Here is a 16,625-nt window from a genome sequence, read left to right as displayed (position 1 = left end):
AAAACGAGTTCCTTGCTAAGGCTTTACATGACCTGAGAAAAGAGACTTTTATTTTGAAGTGTGATTGGTAGAGTCCTGTTTTGGATGGACAGCACCGTTGTATATCAATGATTTGTTTACAATGCTTGTAGTAGAAGTAAAGAGCAGTAACGTTACCATGTGTGAAATGTTTACATAGTTAACAGTAGACCAGTTCATCTGTTGTTTAAACATGTTTCGTCAGGCTGTTAAGAAACTAGGTATCTATCATAATGTCAAAATTCGGTCACTGTCAACACTTGTATTACACGTGCTATGCTTTAAGAGTTCTTAATGAAGACGTTTAATATAGAAGTCATGCTTTTGTTTGTTTCATTCCGTAACGTGTGTCATTATCAAAATGTTCGCAACTTAAAACAATGTTAGAAGTTTTGAGTTAAGACGAGTTTTCTAGATTAAAACTTATGTTAAGTATTTATTAGCATTCTGGAATGATTACTAATAAAATACAACTTTACTGTTTTTATTTTATTCATTGAAAGTTATTTATATTAACAAAAGAATAATTACACCTGTGGCATTATAAAATGTTATTTTCTAAAAACATAAATAGCATCTCAAAACATGCTGGTCAGACTAAAATAAATACATTAAACCCAAGATTTTCAGCCTGGGGGCATGGGAAATATGCTTATCTTATTTTCTATATTGTCCTGGCATTCCTAACAAATTATCTTTTAAAACATATAACGTAATGTTTATGCTCTTCATTTTAGGTCCCTGGGTTAACTAATTCATATATTTAACAAAAAATAATAGTAAATCCTTTTGGAAGCCTTTGAGGTTTCTTAAATACTTGATTACTGAAACTGGATGACTATTTTTCATGACTGAATAAAGTCGTGTTTGTCTCAATATTTTTTTAAAAAAATAACCCACATGTCGCATAGATTATAAAATCAGAATAACTATCCAGACAATTATTTTGCATCTTAGCAGAGCTTTTGTGGAAGAAGGAAGAAAAAAACGTGTGGCTTATGAATTCAAAAAATTTACACCAAGATGGCTTTTTACTTTAAAGTATTTTATAGGGGGCACAAATTCACAATCGAAACTGCCCTTACATTGGCATGTAAGTATCCTAACCCCCTCTGTAAATTTAATAGCATTTGTTATGAATTACAGATTCTTTGATGCCAGATGCTGGAAAGCAACTTGTGACAACAGCAATGTCCACAATTAAATGTGTGGTGGTTGGAGATGGTGCCGTTGGTAAAACCTGCCTTTTGGTTTCATTTACAAACAAGTTCCCATCAGAACCGACAGTAAGGAATGGATTTTTTTTTCCAATTATGTAATGCAGTACTATTGCTCTGATTGATATGTTCCTCTCTACCAGCTTGAAAAAGAAAAATACATTTGTACCCATTATTAGTGATGACAGCTGAATAGATTGTTAAATCCCATCAGTTGCAATACTCATGGAAATAATCCTGTTAATTCAGTTGCTTTGTCGTGTTCTTTTTCAGGTGTTTGACAACCAAGCTGTGACTGTAATGATTGATGGTGAACCATATTCTATTAGATTGTTTGATGCTGCAGGTATATGATAATAATGCAATTCATCTGTACACTTAGAATACAGTGTGGGGAATATCTTAAACAGATTTCATACACAATTTGCAAAACTCACAAACCTAAATATTTCAATATTTTGTAGGTCAGGATAAATTACGGCCCCTAAGCTATCCCCAAACAGATGTCTTCTTAGTTTGTTTCTCTGTAGTTTCTCTTTCCTCGTTTGAAAATGTGAAAGAAAAGGTGAGTCTGACAGTGATCCGTCAATAATGTGGAATCATTTATTTTTTGCTAACAACAATTCATTTAAAATGCAGTGGGTGCCTGAGATAACCTATTACTCCCCGAAAACCCCCTTTCTGCTGGTTGGAACGCAGATTGACCTAAGAGACGACCCTATAACTATTGCAAGGCTTGCAAAAAACAAACAAAAGCCAATCAACCCAGAGACAGCTCAGAAACTAGCCAAAGACTTAAAGGCTGTGAAATATGTTGAATGCTCTGCTCTAACGCAGGTGGGTATGCTCGTAGAGTATGTTCTGTTTCTAAAGCCATGCTTTTGCTTTATTAGCATAACAAAGAGATTTGCTTTTTCTTTTCATTACAGAAAGGACTGAAGAACGTATTTGATGAGGCGATATTAACAGCTTTAGAGCCCCGAAGGTCCCAGAAGACATGCAAATGTGTTATTTTATGAGCTGGACACAGCAGCATAATCAAAGATGAATCTGGACGTAATCCAACAGAAACCAGTTTTTTTTTTTTTTATCAGGAAAGTAACAATAGCTTTTACTCAACAGTTTCCCAACCCCCCCCCCCCCCCCCCCCCCCCCCCCCCATTATATACCATGGTGCCCATGTCACATAACTGGATATGTGTACAGCTTTTACACATACAACTCTCTTTTGTGATACTAACAAAAATGTTAGTATGGTAGGCTAGAGTGGGGTAAGATGTGCCACATTTTATTTAAGTTGTCAAATAATAAGAGGAGAAATGTGAAGTAAATAGGAGTAAAATAGGCCAATTTATATGTGTGGATGTCTGTCATGACAGATAATTGTCAGAGCCATATGACTTCTTTAAAACAATGTAACACCATGTCCCACGGTAGGGGTAAGTTGTGATATGTCAAGTTGAGTCATTGGGTAATATCTGAGAAATTTGTATTTAAAAAAAATATTTATACAGAAAGCTCTTGCTGAACATTATTCACACTTTCTTTAAGAAAATACGTAAACCTGTGTTTCGGAGTATTTCAAAAATATAGGCCTACATGGTTTTATACATTGCCACTTTACCAAAAAGTATGCAATATATTTTTAGACTAGGCTAAACTTTGGCATTGAGGGAAAAATGGTCAAAAATCACCTTTTCTCATTTTTTTGTCGAACATGGCCCTTTAAAAAAAAAGATCACATGACAGAAATTAAGGCGTTGATATGTCTTTCCCACTGCTACATGTATATATGCAATTATACGTATTAAATTCAATATTAACAATGTGGTCTTGTAGCCCAAGACTGGTTGCCCACTGAAATTAAGAAGGGTTGAGCCTGGTCGGTAACATTGATGGGAGACCTCCTGGAAAAAACTAGGTTGCTGCTGGAGGAGGTGTTAGTGAGGCCAGTAGGGGGCGCTGCTCACCCTGTGGTCTGTGTGGGTCCTAACACCCCAGTATAGTGACAGGGACACTATACTGTAACGAGCACTGTCCTTCGGATGAGATGTTAAACCGAGGTCCTGACTCTCTGTGGTCATTAAAAATCCAAGGATGTCCTTCGAAAAAAGAGTAGGGGTGTAACCCCGGCATCCTGGCCAAATTTGCCCATTGGCCTCTATCATCATGGCCTCCTAATCACCCCCATATACTGATTGGCTTCATCACTGTCTCCTCTCCACTAGTAAGCTGGTGTGTGGTGGGTGTTCTGGCGCAATAAGGCTGCCGTCGCATCATCCAGGTGGATGCTGCACATTGGTGGTGGTTGAGGAAATTCCCCCTTCTATGTAAAGCACTTTGAGTGCTGTGAAAAGCGCTATGTAAATGTAACAAATTATTATTATTATTAGAGATAAATTCATGTTATGGAAACATATCTGAAACTCAAGTTCTTAATGAAGACCCTCCTTAAACATGAATGAGTGTTTAAGGTACTCAGACTCACTGCAACACAGTGTTTGGGAGATAATAAGGAGGAGGCATTGATAACTAAGAAAGGAGGACCAAGAGGCCTTTTTAAAAATAAACAGCTAAATACTCATTTATATATTGTGCAAAAATAAATACAAATACAGAATGATTATGACAACCTTCAAATCATATACAACAATCTTCAAATCATGGACAACAATTAGAGATGCACTTATAATTTTATAAAGACGTGAAAGATAACTGAATTGGATACTTGCACGCTGTCTGAAATGGTGCATACGCCTGAATGCATTTTTCGTCTTTTCAGATCCCAATACGCTGTTTCCATTCACTCAAGTAACATGGTTAGTTACCAGTTGAATTTATATCGATGATACAGTCAAGTCTCGCTCTATAGTTTTTCACATCTGAAAATGTCGCAATACAGAAGTCAAGTCGGCAATAACTTTAGTTTGCTCAGCAGGATACTATTAATGAGATGATGTGAAATTTAAAAAACATGCTTAAAGCAAGCCTAAGATATTGACTTAATATTTAGTTGGACTCGGACTCGACTCAGCTCTTATGGACTCGAATAAGGTGGACTCTAACCCAACATTGCAGGACAGATCTCCACGCTACTGTTAGTGACCCGTATTCCATAATGGCCTGCCCAGACCTGTGTATCCTTCCCACCGTGAGTGAAACGGATAAACCGAACTCCAGGTCCATAATCCTTAAAGACGTGCGTCATCTGAAATAATAATAAAAAAATATATATAGTGAGAATGACAGTTATTTGATTAAATTTGTTTGTTAATTTTCATTTCCTCTACTCACTTCACACCACTTCATATCATTCCACTGTGAAAAGAAAACTGGTTCAGGCTCAAAGGTATAGATGGGTTTCTTCTTCTGATCAAGCAACTCTACACAGATCTGGTACTCACACCCACAATCGCAGCGTTGGGAATACCTGCAGCAGACAAAAAATTTGCATATTATACTTTAACTGGTATAATAAATAAACCACTGATATGGTAACATAACATGAGAGTTTGAGCGAACACTCACCAGTCTGATATTTTGATATGAGGCTGATGTTGATCCATGAAAGCAGCATTATAACCTTCTTTCTTCAAATCAATCAGCTGTTGCTTCAAACATAACCTGAGGACAAAGTTTACGGGTGTCAAAGAAGGCCTCAGACTCATCTATTGTCATATTGGTTAAACCGAATGAAAATTGTATTTTAATGCAAATAATTTCAGTGTGGACTTTCAACTGAAGAACAGTCATATCAAACTTACATGTAAGAGGTGACAAAGTATTTTGGAACTGTGTTATTTGAGATTTCTATAGAATTATCTTCTATTGCCCAGCAGTCACCGCCATTCTGTACAATCTTCCATCCATTGAACTCATCTAATCAGACCACCAGAGAGGAGAACGTTACATAAATGGAGCAAGTGAGATTAGTGGCAAAGGAATAGTGTTACTGTTTTTTTGTTTTAGTTTTTTTTAGTACAACACAAGTACCAGAGGTTCATATAAGCCTATAGACATAAGAGTCTTTGAATATTGTCTTGGACAAAGGGGGCTTGGAATCATTTAAACCTGAGTAAATATTTTTTTAGGACTTATTAGGTCCCTCTTGGAAGTTTGCCATTTCTGCATGTACATACTTGAAATGTGCTCTAGTCTAAAGATCAGTTTTTGTTCCAAATAATGCAATATTGAGGTATTCATAAATGCCTGTTTAACCAACATTTGTTGTGAGCCATAAACCAAAGATGATTGTTGTGGTTAAACCACAAAAGTAAAATAAAAAATGTGATTTTGCAATACCAAATCATAGAGGTAATCACTAAACATGCTAAACATAAAAACAAACATGCTGTGCATTTTTTACGTTTTCACGGAAAAATGTTTTTCACATTTTTTGGAAAAAAATGGATATTCGTTTTAAGATTACATTTAATAGTATTATTAAATTATTAGTGTTTTTAAATATTAACTTTAATTGAGCGTTATATGACAGCAAAGGTAAAAAATAATATAAGAAATTAGAATAAGATAGCTGTTGATATCGACCAATACTGATAATAAAAAATAAAAAAAGTCCAATATCAACCAATAACTGATATGTAACAATTTACAATCAGCTGGTGGAGGATGGAGAAAAGTGGAAGATGTCTAAGCATAAATCTGTTCAGAAAAATAGCATACAAGCTGAAAAACTACAAAACTAACAGTTTAGAACATGTTGAGACAAAAATATAATTGTTGAGGAATATCAATACAGTGCTGCCTTGCAAACACTGCAAGGTTCCAGGTCTGTGTTTCCAAAAAGCATCATAATAAGCCTACAGATTGTAAAAACCATTGGCACCATTTGTCTTTATGATCAGCTTAGGTTGACGATGCTTCTGGGAAACAGCCCAGAATATGAAGTGCACTGCTTTATTGAAACATTACTTATTTTCAGTCCAGTGGCTCACCTTCTGCTCTGGGATTCTTGAGTAAGTTCCTTCGTTTCTTAGTCATAAAGTAAAACAGGCGCCAGTCCTCTGGGGGTCTGGAAGCATCACAGGGCTGGATCCCCTCTCTCCGACAGCGCTCTCTCCAGTGTGCAGCACTGTCCACCAGCTCCTTCCACTCACGACACACCAGCCGACAGACTCGCACCACCTGATGTTCAGGCAGGTTCAGTAGGATCTCCTCAACCGCAGCTAGAGGAACATCTGGCTGCTGACAGAGGAAGAAAGATTACCTTTCAATTTAGATCCAGCTGTGGAACATGGTTGCTGTTGGTCCGAGCTGGTCATCTGCTACCATGTTCCACCCCGACCATTTTAAGATGGTATGACCATCTGGTTTATTGCTGGTCCACAATAAACGACTTATCATAAGGCAAGTCAGTCAATTTCAACATTGCATGACCAAGTTATAATATGATGCTACTTCTCTATAGCAACTGGCTACAACTGAAACCAAGAACTCAAACACTTACTGAGTCTGATCTGGGTTCAGAGTCCCTCGAAGTAACATGAATGTTCCCGCTCTGTGAATGACCCATTCTTGTTTTTTTTTAAAGGCATTTGATATCAGTCACTTTTGCGCGTCTGGACCTACTTGTAAAAACACGGAAGTTACGTATTAAAAAAACTGACAATGTTACAGAAGAAAAAAGAAAACGCAAATAATAGTAGCCACCTTCTCATTCGTTATATGTCAGACCGTCTAACCAGCGATAACGAATGTTTATTGCAGAAGGACTCTAATCTGCTTCTGGAAAACTGAAATTTATCTGGCAGTGGGGCGTGACGACTCACTACCGGTTTGACGCTGTCAACTGATCCGTTATATATGCGTTTTTCCAGTTTAGATATCTCATTAGTCACATGTATCAGCATTCTAGACTTCAAACGCCGCTGAATCAGTATAATCCTTATAATCAGTATAATCCTTTTAATCACATGTTTTACGAGATTCAAAATCGAAACTTCTATTACGTACGCGTCATAGCCCCGCCCACAACTCTGACGAATGCATACGGGTTCTCAGAGTAGGAGGTCTCTGCGGAACAATAAAAGGGCATTCCCTATTTGGGGGCGTTTTCTAACGGGAATAGACGTTTTTCAACCTCTTTACCTGATTTGCACAAATCCAGTAGGAGATAAACAGAAAAAAACAAACAAACAAACAAAAAACCAGTAAGTGGATTGTTGTAAACTTGATTTGTGTGAATTTGCTAGATGAGTGATTCTATGTCCAAATATTTTTTTAAATTATTTTATTTTTAGTATTTTAATAATTTGTTACTCATTGTCATGGATTACATGATGTTACTGGCCATACCAATATACTATTTTCAGTAAAAAGCATCTTATATAGCTGAAAAATCATGATTTCTTGTTGTCCCAATTAGTCAGTGTATTTTTTACATCATTGTCTAAAAAAAAAAAAAAAAAAAAAAAAAAAATTGGATTTGACTTTTTAGGTATTATTTCGTTTATTGTGTTTATAAAATCCCTAAATAGTCAATTTTCCTAATTCTACAATTATTAATTCTGATTAGATGTGTGTTCTGTGTGCTTTCTCTGAGAAAATATTTTAATCTAAAATGTAGAAATAGTTATTTTGTAAAACGTCAAAATTGTTACCACAGTATCAAAAGGAAAACAGAGTGTATCACTGATCACTCAGTAGGTTGTTTAAAAGTCTTTTAAACACGATTTCATTAGTGCTATGTGATCTTAGCATTTATGCTAGTAAGTGGTATGTTGTTTTAAAACAAAAAGGCTGATTCTTTTCATGTTGATTTTGGATAAATTCTTTGATAAGAATCTTAGGCTTATTGGAAGATGAATTAAAAGATCCATGGTTGTGTACCCTTTAACCCAATTTATTGGTGTGTTTGATTTACTATTTATTTATTTGCACTTACTGAATGCCATTATAAATGCATATTATGTTGATTAAAATAAATAAAATACATAAAATAAATTATAATAAAAATACCAGGAAAGTTTGTTGATTGCGTCATTTCCCCATACATTTTTTTAAAATATTTTATACTATTGTAAATATTGTATTTCACTATGGCATCTATGATCAGGAACTTCAAAAGATTGCAATTGGCTTTGGTGTAGTAAAGTTCCTAGCCGAGACCTTAAGCACTTTGACTTTTCAACATTTTGATATACCAGGACACGAGAAAGCGGAGACTTCACTGGAGAGGATTATGAATAACCTAACATCAGGAGTAGCCTATAAAAGACTGATGAGTTGTTTGTCACTTCAGATACTAACCTGATTGAAACCATGATTATTGTCATTTATATTTTAATGAACTTAAGTTTCACTTGCCTTTACACATGAATTGAGTTATTTTGTACAATTGCTATAGACACATTCCTAAATACTTAGATACTTTTTCAAAACTCTTTACACAGTCAGTGAGCACAACATCAGTCTATGTGGGCAAAACTGTTGATCATTTATCATTGCTTTGACACAATGACATGACTTGACAATTACAATAGTGACAATACAATACTTGACATGACAATAGTGAGCCTACGGTCTGACGTAGAACCCAGAAGCGCTGCACTGTTTACACTACGTCAACAGCGTGGGAGAATGACGTGGAAGAGAAGAGATTGTTGAATAATGTTATTATTTTGGGGGGGGGGGGGGGGGGGGGTTTGCACACAAAAGGTATTCTCGTCTCTTCATAATATTAAGGTTGAACCACTGTAGTACATGGAATATTTTAACGATGTCTTTACTACCTTGCTGGCCCTTGAAAGTTGCAATGACGCTGCTGTCAATGGAGGGACAGAAAGCTCTCAGATTTCATCAAAAATAGCTTCATTTGTGTTCCGAAGATGAACGAAGGTCTAAAGGGTTTGGATGGAACGACATGAGGGTGAGTAATTAATGACAGAATTTTCATTTTTGGGTGAACCCTTTAAATTGTACACATTTTCAATGGTCAAAAACCAAATGTTGGTCACCTTTCAAACAGCTGATACTTTTTCTTTTGAAAAAGAATATCTGAATAACAAATGGCTCTGCAGTGACGGTGGGAGAGGGAGACTGGGCTGATGATGAATCAGGCATTATACTGGAATGAATCACTGACAATGAGGAGAGTACAGATAGCTCAGGTTGGGAGGCAGTATCTCAGTGTCCCAGTCTATTAGCCAGTCCTCAGTCTCAAGCTCCACCAAAACTCCCACAGGTACGATGGTTGCTGGTTCACACCCCTGGTCAGACTAACATTGGGGATTCTGTATCTGCACTCCCTCCGGCTCCACCTTGATCCACGGGCGCAATGGCTCCGCCTCAGTCTTCGGGCACTCGGGTTCCTCCTCGGACACCCATCACCACAGCTCTGCCTTGGTCTCGAGTGCCAGCGTTGTCACTCTGGTCCATCAGCTCCTCCCGTCATCCCCACCATGGCTGTTATCCCCAATCTTCTCCTCCTTGGTCTTCTTCGTTGATCTGTCTGCTTTTGCTAGTCTTTCGCCTTCTCCTCACCCACCTCCAAAGCCTCTGTCATCCCTCCCTCATCTCTTCTGTTTTGACACAAGGTCGTGCCTTCCGGGAGGGGGCCTTATGTCACGTATATGTTCTGTTTCATTATCATGGACTTTTTGTTCCTTTGTCTTTGTTTCCCACTACTCATCAGTTACCATGGATACTCGTGACATCTACACACCTGTTCATAATTTAGTTCATCATCACTGTGTATTTAAGTTCCTCCTTTTGACTGTTCTGTTCAGTGTCGGGTATTGGTTGGTGTATGATGTGTGATCGTAGAACAGCCAACACTCTGTTACTTTGCCTTCATCAATGTGGATTACTTGAGTTTGTTTTCATTAAAGAACCCTTTTGTTTATTGAAACCTTTATGAACTTTCCTTCATTATCATCTGGACCTAACTGTGACAAGGTGTTATGATTAAAGTACACACAAGTACAAATGTTTGAGTATGCAGTCAGGAAAGTATAATAATAAATTAAACAAGTAAATATCACCATAGAGAGAACTAGACTACTAGAATATAACATCAGGCATGTAGAGCAAACCTTGAAGGAGATTTGTCTCCTTCAAGCCCCAAACCTTCAACTGTTATTTCATAATCAAGCTTCAATGTACATTTATAAGTTCAAAGCTTTGAACATAACATCACTTACACACAGTAACTTTAAGACGTTTATTGACGTTAACTGCATGGCACTTAAGTAATTGATTATTTCATAAGCAGTGCATGTCTATGGCTGTAGTTATAGTCGTCGACTAAGGTCCTTCATTTTAACAGTGTAACATATAGGCCCGGTTTAACAAAGAGGGCTTAGACTATGCCAGGATTAGGGCATTTAAGTAGCTTTTATAAACGTGTCTTAGAAAAAACATTTCTGGTGTGCATCTTGAGACAAAGCAATGGCACTGACATATTCTAAGATATAAACATTACGTTGTATTTTATATATATTTTATATATCTCCTTACGGCATAATGTATCATTGCATTTCCTAATTTGAAGGTCACTTTTGCACCTGTTAAATTTAGGAAGGTTAAAAATAATATGGAAAACACTCTGTAGCATCACACTGGATAGATCTCCACGCTACTGTTAGTGACCCGTATTCCATGCTGGCCTTTCCAAAATTGTGTATCCTTCCCTCCATGTGTGAAACGGATAAACCGAACTCCAAGTCCATAATCCATAAAGACGTGTGTTATCTGAAATAAAGCAGAATAAACACAGGGACAGTTACGCTTTTATTATTAGTTTGATTACAGGGGAATATCTACACTGTCAGTATTATTCTACTCACTTGACACCATGGATAATTTTTCCCCTTTTGAAAGAAAACTTTCTCAGGCTCAAAGGTACTGATGGGTTTCTTCTTCTCATCAAGCAACTCTACACAGATCTGATATTCACTTTCACAATCAGAGTGTGGGGCATACCTGCAGATAAGACATGATAAGACATGACAGATATGTGGACCTGTTCTAAAATTGTGTTTTCATTTTAGAACCTGATTTAACATTGGTGATGTGTTCTTAACGGGGCATTGAAAAATTTAAATTCTGTCATCATTTACTCACCGTCCTGTCGTTTCAAACCTCTATGACTTTATTTCTTCTGTGGAACACAAAAGGAGGCGTTTTAAAAGTCGATGATTCCAAACTGATTCCAACACTGGACTGCATAAAAACACTGAGACATTTTTCAAAATCTCCTTTTGTGCTCCACAGAACAAAGAAAGTCACATAGGTTCGGAATGACAAGAGGTAAACTATCCCTGTAATGATATTCAAATTCAATTTATGTCCTATGAGTGTGTTTTTTTTTTTTTTACTCTGTTGTGTAGGACAGTAGAGACATGACAGAAAACAATGTTGGAGAGAGAGGGGGGAACAGGAAAGTATCACGAGCCAGGACTTGATCTCGGGTTACCTGAAACTTAACCGTACCATTTATGTCAGAGCTTATGCAAATTCTAAAAAAAAAAAAAAAAAAAAAATATATAATATATATATACACACTCACCTAAAGGATTATTAGGAACACCATACTAATACTGTGTTTGACCCCCTTTCGCCTTCAGAACTGCCTTAATTCTACGTGGCATTGATTCAACAAGGTGCTGAAAGCATTCTTTAGAAAGGTTGGCCCATATTGATAGGATAGCATCTTGCAGTTGATGGAGATTTGTGGGATGCACATCCAGGGCACGAAGCTCCCGTTCCACCACATCCCAAAGATGCTCTATTGGGTTGAGATCTGGTGACTGTGGGGGCCATTTTAGTACAGTGAACTCATTGTCATGTTCAAGAAACCAATTTGAAATGATTCAAGCTTTGTGACATTACCCTGCTGGAAGTAGCCATCAGAGGATGGGTACATGGTGGTCATAAAGGGATGGACATGGTCAGAAACAATGCTCAGGTAGGCCATGGCATTTAAACGATGCCCAATTGGCACTAAGGGGCCTAAAGTGTGCCAAGAAAACATCCCCCACACCATTACACCACCACCACCAGCCTGCACAGTGGTAACAAGGCATGATGGATCCATGTTCTCATTCTGTTTACGCCAAATTCTGACTCTACCATCTGAATGTCTCAACAGAAATCGAGACTCATCAGACCAGGCAACATTTTTCCAGTCTTCAACTGTCCAATTTTGGTGAGCTCGTGCAAATTGTAGCCTCTTTTTCCTATTTGTAGTGGAGATGAGTGGTACCCGGTGGGGTCTTCTGCTGTTGTAGCCCATCCGCCTCAAGGTTGTGCGTGTTGTGGCTTCACAAATGCTTTGCTGCATACCTCGGTTGTAACGAGTGGTTATTTCAGTCAAAGTTGCTCTTCTATCAGCTTGAATCAGTCGGCCCATTCTCCTCTGACCTCTAGCATCAACAAGGCATTTTCGCCCACAGGACTGCCGCATACTGGATGTTTTTCCCTTTTCACACCATTCTTTGTAAACCCTAGAAATGGTTGTGCGTGAAAATCCCAGTAACTGAGCAGATTGTGAAATACTCAGACCGGCCCGTCTGGCACCAACAACCATGCCACGCTCAAAATTGCTTAAATCACCTTTCTTTCCCATTCTGACATTCAGTTTGGAGTTAAGGAGATTGTCTTGACCAGGACCACACCCCTAAATGCATTGAAGCAACTGCCATGCGATTGGTTGATTAGATCATTTTTTTTTTTAATATGATTGTCATACAGCTTGGGTTCTAATACTACCAGGCACAATTCCAGCATAAGGCATATGTGACCCAGATGGACAGGTCATTTACAAGAATGAATCACATAAAATATGAAATTCACCTCCTAAGATACTGTAACATAAAATGGGAGTTTGAGTGACACTCACCAGTCTGATATTATGATATGAGGTTGCTGTTGATCCATGAAAGCACCACTATAACCTTCTTTCGTCAAATCAATCAGCTGTTGTTTCAAACATGACCTGAGGACAAAGTTTATGAGTGATTCATGTGTGATTGGGTTCATGATAAATGTATTTTTCAAATTGTTACATATACTGAAATTAAATGAGCTCAAACCTTTTTTTGAAGGATCTACAATATCAAACATACCCATATGACGTTACAAAACATCTGGTGACCGGAAATACTGTCCTATTTCCTCCTGTCGCCCATTGGTCACCTCCATTCTGTACAATCTCCCATCCTTGAAGTCCATCTAATTAAAACATCAGAAAAGAGACGTTCCCTGAAGCAAAAATTAATTATAGTGACACTTATTGTACAATCTTAATGATGTGACTCACTTTGTGCACTGGGATTCTTGAGCAAGTTACAATTTCTGACACTTAACCTGCAGGTGGAAACACAGAAGTTATGTTTCGCATTTTGATGATATTACAGTAAACCAACTGAAACACAAATAATAGTATCTACATTCGCATTAGTTTTATATCAAACATCGCTCTTCTAATTTACTGCAGCAGGACTCTAATCTGCTTCTGGAAAACTGAAATATATCTGGAAGAGGAGCGTCTTTACTACTGGCTGACGCTGTCAGAGCTGATCCGTTATATATACTTCTTGACGGTTTAGATATCCCATTAATCAGAGGATTCTGGACTTCCAAAACCGCAGAATCAGGATCTAATTCTTAGGGATCACGTGTTTACTGTTTATCGACAATATAGAACACAGAGTGATTGTTGATGGCATCAAAGCCCCTCCCACAACTCTGATAAATGCAATAAGGCTGCAGTAGGACAGGACATGTTATGGGAAATGTATTATGGCACAACTAGACATAAGATAGATTCTCAGCCTAGAGACTCATCACCCATTTTGAGAAGTTAGGTTATACATTTGATAAAGTGTATGATATTTATCACTGTCATTCAGTGTCGGCGCAACGAGTGGGTTCAGGCGCTAACCCTGCTGTCATTTGAAGATATGAAATACGGTATGAATAAATATCAATGTTAATGCATTTTCTGAATACTTTTATTATTATTATTATTTAAAAAAACTAACTATTATTATTGTTACTATTAATTACACTCTTTATAAAGTTTTTATAAATTCCTCTTTATAAATCCTTAAACAGTCTAAAACACTATAACACAACCCTAAAACACTCTTTATAAATCCCTTTAAATGGTTTTCATAAGCTCTGGTCAGAGCAAAATAAAATGAATTAGTGGTTTAATTGGTTTGTAAAGTATAATTTGCTGTAAATAAACCTCACTCCCCTGGCCTTAAGAGGCATACCAACAGCTGACGCTAGAGGCTGTGGTCTTTACCATCCTCATTAACAAGCCCAATGCCTGCTTGATGCTGGTTTCAAGTGGGCGGAGCGGAAATAGTGAACATTTGCACTTTATTTTCATTTTTAATGTTTTGTTTCATGATATGCCTACATATAACTTGTATCTGCATTGTGCATTTTGATAAAAAATAATTAATTGATAAACTTAATAAATATGTTTTACAGTAAAAAAAAAAAAAAGTCATGCTGGAAAACACTACCCCTCATCAGCTGAATAGATCTCCACGCTACTGTTAGTGAGCCGTATTCCATAATGGCCTGCCCAGAACTGCGTATCCATCCCACCGTGAGTGAAACGGATAAACCGAACTCCAGGTCCATAATCCTTAAAGACGTGTGTCATCTTAAATAAAGCAGGAAAAACACAGGGACAGTTAAGCTTTGACTATTAGTTTGATTACAAGGGAATATTGGGACTGTCGGTATTATCAGGGGTGCACATAACTGGTGCTCACGTGTGGTAAAAATAAACGACGCGCAGCAGAAAACATGGAAGGAAGCGCTTTTGAGTACCAACATTTTGGGCCAAAATGTTGGTACTCAAAAGCGCTTCCTTCCATGTTTTCTGCTGCGCGTCGTTTATTTTTACCACACGTGAGCACCAGTTATGTGCACCCCTGGGTATTATTCTACTCACTTGACACCACGGCTCACTATTCCCAAACGAAAATATAACTTTCTCAGGCTGAAAGGTTCTGATTGGGTTTTTCCACTGATCAAGCAATGCTACACAGATCTGATACTCACATCCACAACAAGAGATAGGGGCATACCTGCACCAGACAAACAGCAAATAAAAGCCTTCCTATTAACAAAGTGGCCTTTCATATTAAAACCTGATTTGTGCCAAATGCTAGTACTGTGTTCTTAAAGGGATAATTCACCTAAAAATTTAAATTCTGTCATTTACTCACTTTCATGTCATTCCAAACCTGTATCAATTTCTTTATTCGGAAGAACAAAAATTATGTTTTGAAAGTTGGACAATGGACCCCTTTGACTTTCATTCTATGGACAAACAACACTGAGACATTTTTCAAAATATCTTCTTTTTTGTTCCACAGAAGAAAGAAAGTCACACAGGTTTGGAACGACATGAGGGTAAGTGAATGATGACAATTAATATTTTTAGGTTAACTATCCCTTTAATGACATTTTAATTAATTTTTACATAAAGAAATAAGATTTACAGTATTATTGGCACTTTTGCCTTTATTTTGTAGAACGATTGAGACTTCACAGGAAACAATGTTAAAAAGAGATGGAGGAGCAGGATTGGAGAGTACAAAATACAAAATAATCTGCTGATAACAATTTTTATTTATTTATTATGAATGTCATATCACTTTGGGTTCTCATACTGCCAGGCACAGTTCCAGCATAAGGCATATGTGACCCAGAGGGACAGGTCATTTACAAAAACATTTTCACATAAAATATGAAATTCACCTCCTAAGATACTGTAACATAAAATGGGAGTTTGAGTGAACACTCACCAGTCTGATATTTTGATATGAGGTTGCTGTTGATCCATGAAAGCACCACTATAACCTTCTTTCGTCAAATCAATCAGCTGTTGCTTCAAACATAACCTGAGGACAAAGTTTATGAGTGATTCATGTGTGGATTGGCTTGATGATTGAAATTTTTCAGAACATTCAAACATACCCATAAGATGTTATAAAACATTTGGTGACTGTGTCCAGAAGTGGTTTATTATTTTCTTCCGTCACCCAGCGGTCACCTCCACTACGCACAATCTTCCATCCGCGAAGTCCATCTGATAAGAACATCAGAAAAGAGACGTTACCTGAAGCAAAACATTTTTACAATGTGAAATGTGTACAATCTTAATTATATGAGCCACCTTGTGCGCTGGGATTCTTGAGCAAGTTAGGTTTTGTGCATCTCAACCTACAGGTGGAAACAAAGAAGTTACGTCTCATATTCTGAAGATACAGTAAATATGAGAGAAATCTCATATTTTTTATTTGAGAGAACAACCCCAAAAATGTGTACATGCCCCCTCATCTGCTTCTGTAAAACTGTCTTGTGGTGGAGAGTCTTGACAGCAGACCTGTTATATGTACT

At 37.3% G+C, this 16,625-nt stretch overlaps 2 protein-coding genes across 2 annotated transcripts in view; one reads left to right on the top strand and one right to left on the bottom strand.

Moving 5' to 3' along the window:
• The first annotated feature begins 75 nt into the window (after positions 1-75).
• Positions 76-3,865, top strand: cdc42l2 (cell division cycle 42 like 2). Its single transcript, XM_079848153.1, has 6 exons — positions 76-239; positions 1,165-1,304; positions 1,509-1,581; positions 1,700-1,800; positions 1,875-2,072; positions 2,165-3,865. Exons 1-6 carry the CDS (start codon positions 212-214, stop codon positions 2,252-2,254), a joined length of 630 nt encoding a protein of 209 aa, XP_079704279.1. The 5' UTR covers positions 76-211; the 3' UTR covers positions 2,255-3,865.
• The window catches only part of LOC307145217 (uncharacterized protein), a 76,557-nt gene continuing 63,728 nt past the window's right edge, over positions 3,797-16,625 (bottom strand). Inside the window, exons 27-36 of the mRNA XM_079848125.1 lie at positions 16,402-16,448; positions 16,203-16,314; positions 16,031-16,126; positions 15,172-15,307; positions 14,735-14,877; positions 13,516-13,562; positions 13,322-13,427; positions 4,764-4,859; positions 4,530-4,665; positions 3,797-4,443 (exon numbers count right to left, since the gene is read on the bottom strand). Coding sequence (XP_079704251.1) covers positions 4,297-4,443; positions 4,530-4,665; positions 4,764-4,859; positions 13,322-13,427; positions 13,516-13,562; positions 14,735-14,877; positions 15,172-15,307; positions 16,031-16,126; positions 16,203-16,314; positions 16,402-16,448 — 1,066 coding nt within the window. The 3' untranslated portion in view covers positions 3,797-4,296. The remainder of the gene's footprint in view (positions 4,444-4,529; positions 4,666-4,763; positions 4,860-13,321; positions 13,428-13,515; positions 13,563-14,734; positions 14,878-15,171; positions 15,308-16,030; positions 16,127-16,202; positions 16,315-16,401; positions 16,449-16,625) is intronic.

This window comes from Squalius cephalus (assembly GCF_949319135.1).
Source record: "Squalius cephalus genome assembly, chromosome: 18".
Taxonomy (NCBI): domain Eukaryota; kingdom Metazoa; phylum Chordata; class Actinopteri; order Cypriniformes; family Leuciscidae; genus Squalius; species Squalius cephalus.
Note: the sequence above shows the minus strand (reverse complement) of the source record. Positions and strands in the feature narration are given on the sequence as shown.